Consider the following 20,167-nt stretch of genomic DNA (forward strand, 5'->3'; position numbering starts at 1 on the left):
CTACTTATACAACTTATTTTGCAAACAAGCTTGTAAAGGAATGCTTTATGCTGTTGATTTGCCAACTCAAAGCATAGCCTTTTGGATATTAGATTCCATTAACTCAGAAATGTACACTTTAAGAAATACAAAACATCAACATCGCTGATATGAGAGTATTCCAATGTATGAATTTTAAAGTACAGTTTAAATATCACGAGACCATGCTATTTTTCTAAGGCTAGAAACCTGTTAAGGTTTTCATGGCAGACACCTTAGCGTGGTAGTCCACGTAGACTGCTCTTCAACATTATGAAAAGTTGCTGCTGCAGTCAAAACGTCAGTGCTTTTGGCCCTCATAAAACAAATTCACTTACTATGCAGAAGCTGGGCATAATCACAGTAAAGAAAGAGGTTTCATTTTTTCCTAACAAATAACATTTGCCAAAGGCTTCGTCTCTTTTCAGGAAGACCGGCTGCTATGAAAGGGACTTGAAGGCACTGTCACATTGCCACATAACGTACACGACTTCTTCCCTTACATATATTGACAGCTGACAGAAATTGCTCTGTTATTGCCACAGAATGCTTGGCTCCATCCCCTAACACAGCAGAACACACCTCACGTCTCTAATGAAGGACAGAGCCAGGAAGGAATGCAGTGCAAGACTGGAGCCTGTTGAAAAGGACAAGCCACACTCATTTGGCCACATCTACTACATCTGTAAAGAAAACTCAGAACTTGATTCCTTCATGTCAGGATTTATTTGAACCACGGCACTGATGGCTCCCGTCACCAAGTATGTCTGAGTTAAAAAATAGTAAAAACATGAAGGTGTTGTGTTTTACCAGCAACTTCCAGCATGATCTGTGCAACACAGAGAAGGGAGACATGCAGTCCAAGAGAGAGAGCCTCTCACTGGAGAGACAAGAAGTGAAATAAGAGTCATGACATCTACAGACATCTCTGTTTCAGAGGCAGAAGTGATTCAAATAACACGGTTGAGCGTTGAGCTCATGTCTGTCCTACCGCTGTTAAAACCAAAATGGTTTTGGACAGCTTTGGACTATTCCCGCCTCATTCTCTGGCTTCCCAGTCTCTCTTTAGGGCTGTTGCTGCTTCCCCCTACCCTCTTGTGCTGAACTCAGCAATAATCTATTAGGTTACAGTTAATTATGGTAAACTATCAGAATCCATTGGCACCGTAACACAAAGCTATCCACAGCCATCAGCCAGAACACTTCTCTTTTGAACAGGCATCAATCTCTACACATTTTCTTGTTGCAAACTGCCCTAAAATACCATTGCAAAGAGTACAAATACAGGCCAGCAAGCAACAGAAAAATGCACAGGACCAGGTTTTCTTGCTGGCCTCAATGACTCAAGCTACATAAGAGCAACTCTGCTTGGAGACAGAGGGCATCCCGGCCAAGTTTTGCTGGTTGTTTGCTAGGGTTCAACACCTTACCCGTTAAATGTTATCAATAAGTCTTTCACGCAAAACCATTAAAAATGATCTTCCAGAGAGAGTAATAAAAAGCGTTCTTCATTCTCTCTCTCATCTCCCACTCTTGAAGCATCTTCTAAGAGAATGAAGTTTATTTATTTATTTTTGAAAAGCTCTCTGGTAATATTCAAGTTCTCGTTCATAGAAAGAACGAGATGTTTCCCCTGTCCTGCATTGCTTTAACACTGTTATAAACTGCAGCATCCTGGTTAAAACTTCAAATTGGAGGTATGCATACAGCTCCCTCCCACACTTCACTTTCCTAGCTGCTCCCTAGTTTCTAAGACATACGCTGTGAAAGATGTCAAAAGGATTCATGCAAACGTATTGTTCTCTTCTGCTGCAGCGTTCTTTATTCTCTTCGAAGAGGAAGGGGGTTTCTTTATTTCTAGGTCCATCTCATCATAGAGTAAGCTTACAGGAGAATGATAAGAAGGAAATAATATGGGTAATCCATAGGTTTATGCTGTTCTCTGCAAGACCACCCAGCACCCCAAGGGTACACATACAGCGCACAGATACAATTACCACACACGTGTCTGCTGGTCTGCAATGAGGGAACAAAACTGCAGTTTTTCCATGTAGAGTTATAATTACCTATTGAAAACACAAGTCCTTCCTGGCAGTTGTTTTATTTTCTTGCAAGATTTAATCAGAACTGATTTACTGAGGTTTTAGGCCTTATTTTGTCTGGCTTGGGTGCTGCTTTGCACTATTCAAACTTTTTAAAAGAAAATACACTTGGCCACTTTTATATTACAAACCCAACCAATCTAAAGCAATGCTTAAAAACAGAACACCAGAACACGTATGGACAATAGCAATTTATCTTCAACGCACAGTGGATTCAATCCCATACTTTATGACTATGACACGGATAGCCTGATGGTGCTGTAATGCTTCCAGTTTGTATTCCATACTTAAAGTATTCCAAGTTGTAATCCACTGGCTTGATGAACTCATTGCAGCTAATTATCGCCATCTGTAAATGGAGTGCCCACTTTGTACTGCTTGTCCAGGTTCCTTGCACAGTCCACAGGGACAGCAGCATTTCTAGTGGGCCACTGCTCTTATTTCACCTATGACAGTCCTGGATGAACACTCTTCTCTTTCCCTTCTTTCTTCCCCTTAACTACAAAAGGAGCACAGACAGTTGTACCTCTGGCTAAAGACAAGTGAGATGAATCCCATCACAACAGCCTCCCCACACCCCTCCTGCATTAGCCTGCACAACTGAGGTGGGAATAGAGCTGTTTTATGCAAGACACAAAATCGTGTCCTGGAGCAATAATGATGAACAGGAAATGATACCCTGCCCCTAAACACACAAAAGCACTGTTTTTAATTTGAAATAACTTTATTACAGTAAATCTTTTATGCCATGTTCAGTGAAATGGAAACGTTATTCCTAGCACACCAACTAACCGTATTAAGTGTTCTCTGCGTGTGAACAAGCCCAGGCAGCAGAAACCCTGGTGTCGCATGCTCCAGTGTAGTGAAAATTTAACTTTTACATTCAAGGTTACCTCAAACAGTGCAAAGCATATCGGAAGGTCCATAGAAAATAAAGTACGAAGAGACTGTTTGGGGTGAGACTGTAACTGTCATCAGCTTGAGCTTCACTTAATGTGTGTCCAGGAGCAGTACAGCACAGCAGAAAGTAATAAGAAAACAGCTAATGCAGCAAGTAATTACTACTATAACTCAAGAAAAACAATATAGAAGGAAGACTGTCCTTGCCCCACAGATGATTTCCAAACCTTAAGTGAGCTCTGTTTTTTTTTTCAGGTTCCCCAAGCATTTTTTCAGGTTTCCTGATGCAAGTCCCTCCCAGCAGCCTGAAAACCCACAAAAGCACTGCAAGAACACTGTTTCCAAAGATCTCCTTTGAATGTACTGGGTCACTCTGAACAGGAACACTGCTCCCCAGCTGCCATACTGAGGACAGCTAATCTCACTAGCTATAGAAGAGGTAAAAAACAAGGACCTGAGAGACCATCAGCCAACTCCTGAACTTCCCTAGAGTTGCAGCAGTGTGGGTCACCACAACAGCCTGGCTGCTGGCAAGGAGGGGAGGCCACTCTTCAGTGTCCCAAAGCTAATGGCATATCTGGCTCGAAAGACCTCTTCTCATGATCTGTCAAAAGAGCAAGTTCTCATCATCTTATCCTACCCAAATCTCTATTAAGACCAGAAAGAAGAAAGTCACCCACAGAGTTAAACTGCAGCTGACTGCAATACTCTCCCAACCAGACCACTCTTCCCAGCAAAGATTAAGGCAGAAAATGTGGTTCTCTCCTAAATACTGGGAAAAGAGATACCCTAACATGCATTTCTCCTCCATAGGCATCAACAAAATTCACGTCGACTAGATCATGTAGTGACTGGAGACCGTTTTCAGTTTTGTCTCCCATTTGGTTTTGATGAAATGCAAACCCTGCCCATTCACAGCTTATTGAACTCCAGGATGTTAGCACCAAGGAAACTAAGCCATCTGGACTGAAAATTCAGCCAGGAGGGACCTGCACCCCTAAAAGATATCCTCCTCCAACATTTCCTTGCTAATAGCTCTCTGGTGACACATAACACAATTGTCTTCCATAAAGGAGAATGATTTCATTGATCCAGCTTCAATAAAATATTAATGGTACCTACTTCATTATCCCCAGAGTATTATTGTTATGATTTTTTAATTACAATATATTAAATGTGAAATTACTTAATACAATTTTACAACGTTGTGACTTCTGGAAGAGATTAAATAACTAGAGAGCAGTTTTTAAACACTGGCTTCCAACATAAATATTCTCTTTCTTGCCAGCTGACGAACCTACACTCTGCATGGGCATTTAGCCATTTATCCAACTTGAATTCCCTGGGCTTTTCACTTTCCAGTAAGAGAAGCAAACTTAGAGAGCACACAGACAAAGGAACTGGGTCAATTTGTTCCCCGATGTAACCCAAATAGATTAAATTGGGATACACCAGAGATGAACTCAACACATGGCATGTAACCTACAAAACTAAAATTCCAAGAAATCTAATTTTTAACACCCCACTAATATTTGCCAGAGGCTCTGCTCCAGTTTCACAATTATACGCTAGCCATCTCATGTCACTCCTATAATGGCAAGTAGCCATTAGTCTTAACTAGATATGGACTCAGTTTTTTAAAAGCTACTCTAAACACTAAAGCAATAAACAAAAACAAACACTAAATTTTTAAGGATTATCAGACAATTGCTTGCAAAATTCTAAAGAAAGAAATAATTACTCTACACTATGCACCATAGATCTTTTCACTTCTAATAAATATTTCTTGCTGATCTCTTAACAACAAAAAGCTGCAACTTAAAAGGGTTAAAACACTACTTATTTTAAGTCACATGCATCTATGCAAGCATATACTTAGACCATGCAATGTTCCCTAAAAGATAGTGGTCAGCAAAGCTTGGTTATGTCATGGAAGGCTGAGGAGAAGGAGTTTAGTTTACCATCATTAAAGACATTTTAGATAAAAAATATTTTGAGGCAGTTGTTTTTCCTTGCAATACTAGTATCTCTTATGCACACTAAATACTGGTTCAGTTTTCTTAACAGATATTTCAAAGTATTTTAATAACAATTATATGGTATTTAACTTTTCCTACACGTTATCACTGAAGATAAACTGGAAAAAAAAAACAACAACACACCATCATTTAGAAGTGTGCATTAGCTCTAGAAAAAGGAATACTTCAGTAACACTTGGTAGGGCTCCATAGTTGCCTACTACTGTGGTGTTCTATTATATTTGCTCAATGCATAAATAGTTGCTATTTTTTCCCTTTGTCATAACAAAATAAAAACCATGCTCTATATGGGAGCTACACATGCCTTCTTGAATACACAGCAGCTCTTCCAGACAATACTTTGCCCATTATGACATCTATAAAGTGATCTTTCATAAATCTTGCCTACCTGATCTCGATAGCAGAATTAATTCTCTAACAAAGCAGTGATGATATTCCTATCAAACCAGCATCTACCTCTTTCATACAGCTCTGCTGGTTTTATAATGGTAAAAGAAATCAGAACCAGAAAAAAAAGATTTTTAGACAATGTGGCACATGAAAGTCACTAGCTCTGCATCAGCCCACTCAGTGCTGCAAGGCAGTGGCAATCCAGCTCCTTGTTCTGCTGGAAGGTGCTGTGTCACTTTGCACCAGCTTCAGCTCTGGCCCAGCAAGAGCAGCCACTGTGTAAGAAATGTGACATTGCCACGCCACTGCTCTTCACAAAGGGCTGTGTTGCAATGAGAAAGTTAGGCAAGGCCAAATTCTAGCAAAACTAACACAAATCAAATAAGCAACGCTTATGGAAGAGCAAATGTTAAGGCAAATCTTAGCTTGGCCCAAAAGTGAGCTAAAGCTTCAAGTACAAACTAACCTTTTTTCCTCGGTCAGCCCTTTTTTCCCTTTGTTTTACTTGCAGTGGGCAACACCGCCTTCCCAGCCTCAACCTCAGCTAGACTAAACAGAAAAAAACACCGGGTCTAAGAGGAGCATAATCACTCCATCTACAGGTAGCATTACAAAGGAAGTGTAATACACATTCTTTAAACACCCTATCATACTTCCCACCCCGAGGAAGTATTTAGAACCAATGCCACAGCTAACAGCCTAATTGAGGGATAATTACCATGGTATGAAACAACACAGTCTGCAGAAAAAGATCACAAGATCTGCTGCATCTTCCACAAGGTCCTAGACTACCTATACTACGTGCATGACCAAAACCTCTATTGGTGGATCAGCACAGAAACTCACTCAGTCTGCTAAAACTAATGGGAATATCATGAACTTCAAAAGGCTAGGATTAAGACCTAACTTCCGTACTCAAGCAAGGTTTCTAAAAGCCCGAACAAATGTCCTGAATAATCACCTCATCCTGCTACTGAAAGTGTACAAGTGACAAAACAGCTGACCATCCTAGAAGTTAAAATAAAATGTTAGTCCAGTAGTTGCGTTTATCTGTACTACGCAAGTCTGCGCTTAGCTCTTCAGGCTACTATTTTGTCAAGGCCAGCAAGAGAGTCACAGAATGCAAGAACTGAAAATAAGAAAATACAAAAAAAAAATAAAAAATAAATCTCAAGTATCTCAGTGGCTACATCTGTTTTTCAGTGGCTACATCATACGAAGTTTCACTTAATACAATGCAAGTCAGGTCACCCCCTAAGGCAAATCCTAATCTGTTGCTATATTATTCACCAAGGAAGTTCTGCATAGATGCTGTAAGTGTGGAACATGAATTCATAATGGTACTGTGCAACAAACCACATGTAGTCAGTCAGTAAGTGGTGACTGTCACTAACATGAAATACGATTAAAAGATAGCACAGCATTAACAAAATGAGGTATGCTGAGATTACATGTAAAGCTTCCAAATGCAATAGCTCCAGTGTTAAATAAGCCATGAGAAACATCTGGGAGTGTTTGACAGAAATGGAAGCTGCAGTCAGTTGTTGGACATCATATGAAAGTGCTTAAGGAATCACTGGTGAGAGAGATGCTCTTCAAAAGGCAGGACAGCATGCATGATATAGGACAATCTTTGGCAACTCACTTTTGCATTGCTTATGCTGACATTGAAGAACACACTGCGATGAAAAGCAAAATAAGCTCTTTGAAAAAGTTGGTGTCATTCTTCATTTGGACCAACTGAGAAAAAATGTAGTTGCTGAAAGCTTTTTGAAAGTTATATATATGATCTGAAAGAACTGCTGAAAGATTACCTGGCATCAAGGCTTGTTGCAGATAAAGACAAACAAAGTCAGAGGCTGCAACGTTCTAAATAACACGGCAACTCCTTCTTTCCAGTTTGCAGGCACTTCGTAATGACTAGCACTGGAAGTAGCTGGAGGAAAAAGGCAGGGCTGGAATTCACTGTATATCAGCCTTTACTACTCTGAGAAGCCTCCCAATGATCTTTTACAGCCTAGACTACGCAAGAACATTTTCTTTGGACAAGAGATTCTTCGTAGCATAAAAGATGAAGTGATAAGGATAGTCATATGAGCCATCAAAGATGTGGGCTTCAGAATAGAGCAACTCTCATATGCACAAAGCATCTTTTTTGCTAAAAAACAAACAAACAACTGCTAAACTGGCAAACCAATCTATTTTTTTTTATATGAGTACTTATCACTACGTCAATAATAAAATATTTAAAAGCTCTTGCTGAGTTGGCATAACAAAACTTGTATTTCTTGCAAAACTTCGTTGAACGACAGATTTTCTCTCTTTATCTTTGTTGAGACATTCTCTTGAAATTTACCAAGCCTGTATGGTAGTCTACTAACATCACACACATGGAAGTTGATTCAGGAAATGTATATGCACTGCTTCATTTAGCTCCAAACATCTACTTCAATAAACACCTACTTTGTGTTAAGTCCCATTACTTCATTTCAAATGTATTATATTTTTTCTGTATATTCAATATGTAAGATACAAAAAAATTAAGAAAACTTACTGAATAGCACCATCTTCCATTTAGGTAATATAAAAAAGGATCTTGAGGTTTAAGTTCAATTGCTTTGTCTAGGTGCTCCTATTAAAAAGAAAATCAGTGTCACTTTAGATGTTTGCTTGGCAAGTGTGTTTACATTCTAAGAGATTTGCTGCAAATCATATACAAATTCGGAACTTTTCTTTTGCTGCAATTATTTTCTAACATCCTAAATACATTTTAACTAGCAAACCATTTCCTTATTGAGGAAAACCACAAACAAAATTATTTAACAACTTTGCACGCAATGCAACAAGACCACAAATAAACTGCTCAAAACTTCAGTCAAAGAGCTCGAAAACTTTTGTCTGAAAAAGGCAACAACTTCAATTATATTCTTTTTATTTACAGTTAGCATTAGGGAACTGTCACACACCAGACCAGTGAGAAAGCAACCACTGTCTTTGATAGTTCCTACATGCCAGCACCCATCATTGAAGTCTTTTCCACCCTATAATATTGCTGCTCCAATGAAATGGTACAGGAGACAACAAATTGTTATTATAACATAAAATTCAGGAAATAAAAGGGTTCTGCTGCAGTGAAACAATAACAGTTAGAAAACATCTAATATGGTGATTCTTCCAAAACCACTGTCATTATAGGTCATAAATATCTTTATTTCTCTCTTTAATTTACTAAGAAAGCTCTGACTGCTCAACCTGAGTTTAAAGAAAAAGAGATACATTATTTCACCCCTAAGTACTATTTGTCTCAAAATAAATCTCTCTTCTAAGGCTTCATTTCTTTCAGATCTCTCTTCTTTTCTGACTAAGCCAGTCACTAAAATATCCGAGTTATACAGATGTAAGAGCCTATTATTCTATCATTTTGTCCACAAACTGATCACATAGAAGCTATGTTTTCATGCTCTTATTTTCCTCAAAGCTTTAGCATTGCCAAATGATTCACTTGGATTTTAGAAATTACTTCTGAAGAGGTAAACCTCACTGAAAAGGCAACTAACACCGTGGTTTCTTTTTAAACCCCATCCTTAAACAACTGCAGCACTCCTCTGGTTGCATTTTTGTCATTTTCTCTTTCTTACCTAGCTAGTTGCAGCAGTTGAGGCTTAGCTAACTCAGCACAGCCTGGATGTAGTTAATGTAACACTCCAAGCCCTACCACGGGCTGGATGTGATGGGGACCTGTCGCACATCTGCTGCCTCTCACTGATACCCAGAACGGGGGGACGCTGGCTTGGAGGGCAGTGGGTGCAAACAGCCAGAGCAATACTGAGGACAAGAGGTAGGGAGCACATGCAACAAAAGCTGCTAACTAGAATACACAGTTACCTCTGAAAGGACAGTGTTAAAACAAACATAACTTATTAAAGGAGGCATGAAGCATGATTGCAGGACTATGTTAGTTCATCACTTAACAATTTGTATGTTCTGATTTTCTGAACAGAATTGTTTCTCCGTTTTCCTCATCCCTTTCACTACAAACTATAACAGAAATCTTGATGTTCCTCCCAGAATCCTACATATTTTTTTTTATTTTTTGAAAGCATATAATCTGTTTGCATACGTAAAAATAACTTCACTTTAACATCGACACCAAAATAAACCTGTGAGGCTGAATTACCATGTTGGAAAAATTTCTTTGACACTATATAAGGAAATAAGTTAAAGGAATAGCTTAAACAAAGCACCAAAAGCCTACAAAAACATACCTTAAAGAGATAACCATTCCTGATTTTGTTTTGTACACTTTCAAACTGAGACATATAGCCACACATAATTGCAAACCTGAGAGGGGAAAAGAAAAACACACACACATACTTTTTGTGATTTAAATAAACCTTTGAATCAAATTACAAAATATTTCAATACCTAGTTCACAGATTAACGACTGTTTTTCTTCTACCTTGACAGCTGGATAGAAGTTTGGCATGAACTGTACATATTCAGGAGCAGACAACAAAACAATACAAAACAAATAATGGAAACAAGAAGCTTAAATGACACTGTCAATGAAGTGAAAAAACAGGGATTTTTCCTCCAATATTTCCACACAGCACCAGCATTGACAAAAGCTTAACTGGACACATCGTGCTCCAGACTGTGACACTCTGGGAACGAGAACACCATCAGCCACGGTACCTCACCCAGGAGGGCAAATCCTTGAGGCGGGCTCAGCAGCAAGCCACACAAGCCTCAAAAATCATACAGTCATCTTCTACCCTTCTCAAGCATCTCTGTGCCTTTCTGAGCCTCTAGCATTCTTTTAATATTGTTAAAATTATTTAAAAAGCATACAAAACGTTTTGCTCTTAGAAAGTCCCGTCTGCCATTACTAGCTGTATATTGCTAAGGTTGTTTTTTTGTTTGTTTGTTTTGTTTTAATTTCCAAAGTTGTGTACTGTGACCAGAGATAAAAGAAATGTAAGGTTATTTCTGTTAAAAAATGGTCTAATTGTTAAGCAGATAAAACTGAAAATATTTTCAGAGATGCCTCTGTGTAGAAAGTTATTTAATAAGCAACACTGTTGACTTGTTGATGCTTCATTTCAACTTTTATTGCTTTGTCCTTATTACTTCAATAACTACAGAAGCTCCTGATCATAAGGCAGCTCTCCCATGTATGTCAGTCCCACATTTCTTGGGCCTATTTTCATTGCTGTTAAGATAATTTTAGATTTCTGTACAACACTAAAAGAACCACCTAAGATATATTTAAGTAGTATAAACCAATACAGATGTTTTCTTTTTTCAGAATTTTACTTTTGTATTAAAAATTTCGCAATGTAATATTGAATTAAAACAAAGAATAATCTTAAAAAAGGGAAAAAGAGTTGAAGTACAAAGAAAAACAGGAGAGTTGTGCAAGAAGCTTGTTAAGTTAATGATGCTAACAGAGCCGCAATCCATACGGTGCACACAGTTTTTAAGCATTACTAAACCTCAGCTTTCTTGAATTTCTTTATATAATGTAATTATTCAAGCTCCAATGAATTTTAATTAAAATATCACCGTTATCACAACTAAATAAATAATTGCTTTGCTTACAGTCATACCTAATGGTTTTAATTTAGGAATACCCACACTATAGGTTATTGCATTTTTAGTCTGCAAGCGTTTCCAGGTAAGGCATGAAAGTCAGAATAATGAGTAGTTGAATTTGTAAGAGCTCTGAACAGCCTGCCAAACACTGCTGAGCAGGATGTAAGTTGTGACCAGCAAGCACAGAACAAAATCCAGCACATGGCAGCACTACTTCTGACAGTTAAATCTGCATGGGGAGCGTATTTCCTATGGGAAAGAGCTGGGAGGGAGAGAAAAAGCAAGGGGGGGGTCAGGAAAGTTCAGGTATTTAGAAAGAGGGGGAAGGCACGGAAACCTTTATTAGGCTTCAGTAACTCAGGCAACGTTTCCCCTATTCCCTTTACTCATTAAGTGCTAATCTGATAAACTCAGCATACCATAGCTAAACGGATTGCTGCTACAAAAGAAAACAATGAAAAGCGAACAAGCTAATCCAGCACCTTGCAGTATTTCCCTGTCTGTGCGTGACAAGAAAGAGGGCCTTAGTCTAAACCAGTTCAAAGAAAAACTTCTACTTACAGCTAAAATCGCCGGGGAGGGAAATCACAGTGAAATTTTCAATGAATGAAAAAATAAGCTGACCTACTAACTTGAAAGCTTTTTTTTTTCCCCTCCAAGGAAAAAATGAGAACGTCTTTCTGTATTAACTTTCTTTTTGTCTCTATTTTACACTTTTGAACGGGGCTATACAAAAAAAGAAATTGGCATAAATCTGTTAATTTGATTTAAGATTTGACGGCATTTCAGACGCTCATTTCTGGGAGAGAAAGAAAAGATCTGTGTTTTTTTTTTTTTTTAATTATTATTATTATTTAATTTAGGTTTTAACTGGAAAGAATTCTTAGATGTTTGAAATGATTTTAAAGTTTTACAAAAGAAGCATAAGAAAGCAAACTTTATTCTCACTGATCCAGACAGGAGTATTAAGAAAACGATCAGCACAAACTCGGGAGGACCTAGCTAAATACGCTTCCATCCGTTTTTTTAATTCAATCCAGAAATCGTCTTGCCAGGTCCATGGCACAGCTCCTCGCAAGGCAGAGCAGCAGTGCTGCTGCTGCCCAGATCCTCACCCCGCAGCTGAGCGAGCTGCTGAGCTCCTCGGTCTTCTTCAGCGCCCTGCTCCATCTGGTGGCCACACGTGGAAACATCCAGCAACTGAAAGCCCTAGGGATTTTAGCTTTTTTTTTTTTTTTTTTTAAAAAAAATCATTTTGTCCGCTATTATAAGAACTACAGGGAGAAAAATAAATAAAAATCACATAATAACGATTAAATAGCTTAAGAAATGAGTGAAATGTATCTTTTACAAGCAAGTTTTCCTGTTTTTTCCTCGCAACCGCTGCTTAGTTATGCTCTGTGAAAATCAGGATTAAAATACTACTATGCTGTCTTCTCAGAGAGAAATAAAAAGCTATGCAATGCTAGCACTGAAAAGAAGTGATCTAACTGCTAATGTTACCCCTGGATAATGTCAACAAATGGCCACAGAAATTCATCAAAATAAATGTAACGTAGATGGCCATGTAAGTTCATTAATACAGATAAAATATTTATATGCAGTTTAATCATTCACAATTAAAGCTCAATTATTATTATTTTTTCCCCAGATCAAGGGGAATTCATGTTATCCCTTCTGGTGTTCCAGAATTTCTATACATATTCCAACAAGATAAGACTGTGAGGGGCATACCTGCTGCAAAAAGAAGAGCAGCAGGTAGATCCAGCAAGTTTTTACATCAAGAATGCTCGCAAGCAACATGATTTTTAAAACCACAAATTCAGAGAGATGATACCAACAGCTAGGTTCTGGCAATCCATCCCATATGAGACGGATATACAGAAAAGATTTAAAGCCTCCAGTCAGAATTAAGCCACGTTAGGACACTCCAAATCCCATTTTACTACTTGGCCTTCAATCCCCTCGCACACATATTTCACAGACTGCAATGCAGCCAGACCCCAAAGCTTTCTTTTTAATCTGATGTCAACGAGATATCAATTCCTATTGAATTGTACGGAGATTTTTGCAACTTATTTCGCTGCTTACGACTCCTGTTGCATTACTCTTGGAGATCAGAGTTATTAATTCTTCAAGTTGTATCACTTTGCTACAATGATGCATCATTATAAAAGTATAGCTATTAAGATTCAAAGGAAAAATAAAACATCAGTTTGCTATCACCCCCCTCATGGGGGTGAGGGTACAGAAGTAGCGGCTAAGAATGTGAAAGACTGCCAATGGACAAAGTAAAATGTGCCAAGGTGCAAAGTGAAGTGTTCAGGATTTGGGTTGTTGGGTGTTGACTTTTTTATTTTTTATTTTTAGTTGGTTTTGTTTTTACAACTTGGAATGCATTCTACGTTGTAGAAATTGGCAGAAAAATAGTTTTCATATTAAAAAATTACCAGAGCACTGAAGCTGAGCTCCAGGAAAACATCACATGTAGCATACACTTGCATAGATGACACTTCCATGAAAACCATAGCCATATTTTGGTAGAAAACAAGAACAAAACAAAACATTAAAGTAAGGTCATTGAAGAATTCTGGCTTAATAAATTCTAACATAATAAATCAAAAGAAGAAAACATGCTGCTGCTAAGGGACATTCATAGAAGTTCATCAGTAGAAAACATATGCCATAGTTGCATTTCTGAGGCGGTAGAACCCACAACCAAATTGCGTTCCAAAAAGTTAAGATTTTATTTTTGTAACAGACATTAGTAGTCCTTAAAGCTGCAAATATGACCTTAAAAAAATTAGCCAGGTATAGTCCTGACAAATCTGGAAACATAGTGAAATGATAGCTTTCACAGATAGCAACACAACGACTGCCCTTGACAGAAAGGTAGTAAGGGACCACTTGGTTGCCAGTATTATTTTCCCTGTGACCATTCTGGCAAAAAAGCTTCTAGTAAATAGATGTTTTCACAATTCAAACCTACCTCCTTTGAACTTGCTGCATTGCTGTTTCAAGAACCTTGTCCCAGGGGACGCATCACAGCAGTACTATCTGAAGCCCTCTGTGAAGCGCTCCTGTCATGCAAGTGTCAACATCTGCTATCTCCCCTCCACAAAGAGGAAAATCCACACCACAAAAAATAAAAACATGAGTAGACAAAGAACTTGGGAGGAAGGACCAAAAACATCCTGAGGCACTGCAACATTTCTGAACAGAAACATTGCAGTGACTTGTTCTATGGAAAGGAAAAAGAATCCTCACTAGATTGTGGGTTCTTTTATTTTGCTCAAAAAATGACTTACCTAATCACTATCCCCTGCAACCACATAGTCCTTACAGGTGACCTTCCACCATTATCTAACTTAAGTGCTCTTTAACCAGAGATACACATCTCTCTGATCCACTTACTATAGAACAAGTTACACATTTGCAGAAATGGCTTCTAAATTTGTCCTTCTATATTTGATTATTTTTTTCTGAAATAATAAGTAATTTAAGGATAATTTATTAAGATTAAGCATAATTAAGAACAAAGATTGCTGTAAAACTAGTTTTTGGTCTTCTCATAAAGCTAATACAAGACAAATAACTACTAACCTGAAACTTTGTTACAGGAAGTTTGACTGAGAGCAGTATTTCTGGTCCAGGTATCAACTCCTGAAAAGTAAGACTGTATAATAGAAACAGATGCTTATAGCTTGTAATTTATCTGTCTCTGCTACAGTTCAAAAGTCACTTTAAATAAGAGATAACTCAGGAGAGAAGGTTACAAGTAAACACAGTTAGATACCTGGTATAGATTTCATTTTAAGTCAGTAGTATGACAATAACCTACAAAATGTTCTTTTACGAGTTTTATTTCACTAGAAAACTACTTTTCTGTCATTGAGCCCTACAAATTATCTGTTATAATTCTATTACATAATTCTATTATAGTACATGGCATGAAAGGTCTTGGGGGCAACTGTGGTTCAGGAGGAGTCTTCACTTAAAATTACTCGGTTTTCGCTTGAGAATTTCATTCTGGTCTAAATGAAACACATGTGCTATACAGCTCCTATCAGCAGGTAAGATCTACAGAGTAACCTGAACTTAACTGTAGTACTAAGTTCGTTTGTGGCAAACAAACCAAAACGTAGTGCACCAAATGGTTTTTCTAAGTAAATGGCATGAAAACTGTCTGCATCTAGGAACCTCTCTGTTCTTTGCAAAAACTGTAACAACGCCTCTTGGGCAAAAAAAAAAAGAAAAAAAAAAGAGGTGCAGGGCCCTGGGTAACAGCAGAGAAGCTTTCTGGACCAAAATCTTGAACAAAACAAAACAAAAAACTCATGTTTTGCAGAAGAACTTAAGTTTGTATACTACTAACATGTGTTTATATTTTGTGCTTTGTGTAATTGTAAAACCGTAGAGCACTGCCATCTGAAGTAACTACAGTACTGAATCATCCTTGTTGTACTTCCAGTTAAAAACGTGAGTATAATGATGGTCCATGGTCCAAGATGAAGTGCGAGGGTTCACAGTTACCATTTGGGAATCGCTGACCCACTTTTTTTGAGACGTGGGGAAAACACCATGACCTGCAACTGGCCTATGGCAACTTTTGCAGGCAGGTTCTTTCACAACTCATAATGATCAATGCAGGCTGCACAAATCAGCAAGCCATGCACAGTAGTTATTCCCCATCTCTTCAGGGGTGATCAAACAAATAATAAAAGGTTACGGCTATGGTTTTATTTTCTAGTGTTTCTATTTATTAAAGTTTTTTAGAATTGACCATTCAAAACAGGTTTAGTGATCTGACTGGCAACCGCAGCATGAAGTGTGATTGCGTTGCGTGTAAGACACGACAACTGAACTCGAGGCCTACATGAGCAAGAGTCTGCCGACAAAATCATTCCCCAGAGTTCTAGTGCTGCAGATAAAAATTACATTTTACTTCCCAGACAGCTCCTAGCAGTTGCACAGCACAAGAAAAACCCTGCTCTGGAAAAGAGATGTTTTTGCCAGTATAACTCTCATCTGTACTAGGGCTTTACTGAACAGTTATGTCAGTCAGGGTGTGACCAAAACATATTTTATTTATGCTGTAAACAGAGCTTTCAAGAAACAGGGATAAGCTTCCAAAAGAAACTTTGAGAGGCCTATTGCCCTGCTCTTTGCTAAACTGTAAAAAGAGTGCCAGATTATATAAAGTTCTATCAAAGTGTTATTGTGAAAAAATATTCAACGGTGCAGCTGCAAATGACCCTTTCTGATGCAGAGGAAAGGCAAGAAGCAGTTGTAAAGACTAATTCAGTTCCCGTGAAATGTTCTCCATTGAAAATCAAAAAGGAATTGGCCCTAAAATTAGAAATACACACACATCTAAGCTAGTATTACCCTTATTGGTTGGGTATTAAAGAATAACAAACAAACAACTGAAGATCTACATCAGAAATCCTCAGTACAAACTGAATTGCAACTTGCAAGAGAAATATGAAGTAATAAGAAGAGGTTCTATAAATATAGCAGAAGGAAAAAGACCACAAAGGAAAGTATTTAACAATTCATAACCAGAAAACAAAACGAGAGATGAAACCAACATGGTTGAAATCAATTTCCTCTTGGCTTATATCGCTCTTCCCCAGGTTAACCGTAAGTAGAGAGCTGGGAATATGACCAGGAAAAGAACAGGCCTATCCTTTAATCCTTACTCATTTATTAAACAGTTTAAGACAACATTAGAAGTAATGCATGAGTGAACAATGTAGATAGCAGCTATACCAAACATGCGTTAAAACCTCAGCTGTGTTGATAGGAAATATCAAAACCCCTCAGGAAAGATAAAGTGCAGATTAGTAAAAATCAACCAGATCTTTCCGTGGGCAAGCTCAGAAAGCCAGCTTCATCACCAGCAGCTAATACCAAAACAGGTAATCTTACATAAAAAGTGAAAAAAATCCGTCTGACAAATTGATGGACTTACCTTACACAAGCTAAAATTATTTAGTAGGTTCTTCCATTACCTTATATAACTTTACAAACTTTTACAACAGCAGTGAGATGAAAAGGAAGAATTTTGGTCTGAGACAGTGCTGTTTTTCCTCATGCTCATCTGCAGCCAGACCAAGTTCTCGCCGTGTATCTGATCTCCAATTATAGTTGATAGAGCCCCTGTTCAATTCACAGAATCCCTGCCTGGACTGCTCTGCCTACTGCTGCTGGAGATGCCATAGGGTGTCCCATCACTCCCAGCTGCCGGCCCAGAAGGGTACAGGGCCCAAAAAATCACATGTGATGTATGTCGTGTCACACAAATACCCTGGCATTGTCAAATACCAAGTGGTCTATCATATAACTCTCCATCCTCCCAAAGGGTAGGAGAAGTCCTTTACTCAAATGTAGGCATGCATAAGGAATACAGTTACACGCCAACCTGGAACTGGGTAGTGCACTTCAACTGTGAACTTGGGTAAAACTGGTACACACTTCTTCCCTAAGTGACTGCCTGTTAGCAATCCTAATATTTTATATATTTTTCATTATGCTTTTCTCTTATCATTTTTAATTACAGATTTCGTATTACTCTCACATCTTATTTCTTCATGTCTTAATTGTATTTTGCTTTTCTGTTCACACACTATCTTGGCTATTTATGATTTTAAGCAGAATTCTGTTTGCACACAACTTTGAGAGCCCAGTTGATACAGAAAGGACTCCCTGAACTCTTCTTTCCTGTTCATGGCAATTAACATGTAAAACACTGTTAAGATAAACTGCATAAATTTGCATCTGCCAGACCCAACCAAAGCAGATCTGACATACAGCTGACAACCAAGTTCTTCCGGGTAATGGGGAAGGTCCCAGGAGAAAGGAAAAGGGAAGAACAGTTGCTATTTTGAAAGTGAAAGAGAAAGACAGGACAGAGGTTACAGACAAGCCAGCCTAATCTGAAAACATTCTGGGATGTTTTTTTTGCTTAAGTGTAGAGGTACACATAGCAGTTAACACAAGTTTGTCCTGAACACACATTATCAAAGAAAACCACCTTGTTTTTTTTTCCTGAAAAGGTAAACCAGTTTAGTATATTAAAGGAAAGCAACGCAGGGAATATAGACCTCACTATACCCACTGAGTTTGTCCTGTATGACATCTCTCAACCTAATTATGGAAATACTGTTTAGATTAAATCACCTGTAGACAGCTACAGAACAAGGTTCATGTGAACCTGAGCATTGTTAAAGGTGTTCCATAGAGTCTCATCCTGGGTGAATTATCTTCCAGTAATTTCATTAATGAAATCAATGCTTTATAAAAAATAGGAAAAAAAAATCCTTCAAAAATAAGACTGCAAATTGGACACAAGTATTTGCATCCCAAATGGGAGATCATCCTCAGTAAACCAGAGAAATGATCTATAATCAACATGAAATCTATGCAACTTGTGGAAAGTACTACACCAAGGAAGAAAAAAATAAGTGCACAGTTACAAAACAAGCCCACTGCTGGTTAGGTAGCAGCACAGCAGAAGAGGACCCCAGCCTAAGAGTTGCCAGGCTAGAAAGCAACATTCAACTGTCTTTCTGGATCATATCAACAGGGAAGTTCACTACATTCAGTGCTTCAGCTGGAGCAGCATGGTGCACTATACTTACTATGCATCAAGTCAGAAAGACTTCAGAAAAGAAAAATAAACAGATAAAATAATGTGGAAAAATATAATTATACCAAGCTATTCAAATCTGTTGTGTCCATCTATATCTCTAGAAAGCCACCAGTTCAGTAAGTGATAAAACCCTCACATTTATTTGCAACCCACATACAAGAAGTATGGCAACTGCAAACCCTACAAAAATCCGTTGCTTGTAACAAGAAGCAGTAGCTTACAAAACATGAAATTCTCTACTTAAAACTCTCAAATTGGCTTTCTCAGCTAACTCTTTGACCACATCTCCTTACACTCATAACTCTTCCCTTGCTAGATGTGCCTGCCAGTACAGGATCTCGCATCTGAAGTCCAGCAGACCACCTACATCTGCCCAAATAGCGTGCAAGCTTTTGTCAACATAGTTTCTGCCACTAGAATTTACACTACAAGATTCTGTTGGTTTCACAGGCTAGTGGGGGGGAATGGGCAGTCGTGCATGTGTGTGATTTATGATAGTTTATAGGCCCAGCTTTAGCTGAGAGGGGTACACCAGCATTATCCGAAGAAGTGACTATGACTGTGATCAGGCAAACACCAGACATGGCTGCAAATTGCTTTCAGCAGGTGCTCTAGCTACAGGGGCTTCAAATCACCTTGAATTGAGGAGTGATGCTCAGATGATCCTATTTTCTGTTAATTTTGCCACCAGAGTTGCAACCTCCAGCTGATTGGCATTAAGAGGCAGGTGGGTAAGTCCAAAAGCAACAGTTTTTTACCGTAAACTGCCACATTACAAACACCTGGGGCCTAGGTTTCACCTCCAGACAGGCGTCACCATTACTTCCAAGAGACTGGAAAAAGTAAATGCAAATTTCTGTGACAGTGAAGCTTAGCCAAGATTCCCACAGCACACCACGTCCAGCACCCCATTATTACAAAGTGGGTGTTTTGATCGCTAATTGCTATAAACTAAAAGGGAAACAAAAATCATAGAAATATGGCAATGCTCACAGGAACACAGGCGGGAAGAATAACATAGCCATCTTTGAAGATCCAGAGGAGCGAGAGACCAAACCGGAGAGTCACCTAATTAAATGAAATCATCTGTATCTAATCACATATCTAAACTTGAGCTAGCCGACATGTGCTCCCTTTATTGGCAATGGAGAAGTAGTCAACTGAGCCTGAGGAAAAATTAATCTCACCCTAACTCAGATGGGTAAAATGAACTCAGATGGACTGCACTTCAGAAGTGGCTACTTCTTTTTAGACAGCAAAGGAAGCCTGGGATAGGGTTTAGATATCTGAAAGATAAGCAAGTTCCCAACCTATAAGCGCAATGATAAAATTGATTTCTATGTTCTTAATTAATTTTATCATAGCTTGATAAAATAGAAATCCATAGAAATCCAGCTTGATTTCTATGTTCTTAATTAAGCTGGAAAGGAAAAGCTAAGAGCATTAGAAAAGAAATCAGAAATTCAATA

The 20,167-nt window shown here is 38.3% G+C and overlaps 1 protein-coding gene across 2 annotated transcripts in view; it reads right to left on the bottom strand.

The window, feature by feature from the left end:
* Positions 1 to 20,167, bottom strand: part of RMDN2 (regulator of microtubule dynamics 2) — a 46,179-nt gene that overhangs the window by 13,208 nt on the left and 12,804 nt on the right. For both annotated transcript variants that reach the window (XM_032185735.1, XM_032185734.1), the window contains 2 exons: positions 9,715 to 9,790; positions 8,004 to 8,081 (listed from right to left, as the gene is read on the bottom strand). In XM_032185735.1, the coding sequence (XP_032041626.1) occupies positions 8,004 to 8,081; positions 9,715 to 9,790 (154 nt within the window). The remainder of the gene's footprint in view (positions 1 to 8,003; positions 8,082 to 9,714; positions 9,791 to 20,167) is intronic.

The sequence above is a fragment of the Aythya fuligula genome, chromosome 3 (genome assembly GCF_009819795.1).
Source record: "Aythya fuligula isolate bAytFul2 chromosome 3, bAytFul2.pri, whole genome shotgun sequence".
Taxonomy (NCBI): domain Eukaryota; kingdom Metazoa; phylum Chordata; class Aves; order Anseriformes; family Anatidae; genus Aythya; species Aythya fuligula.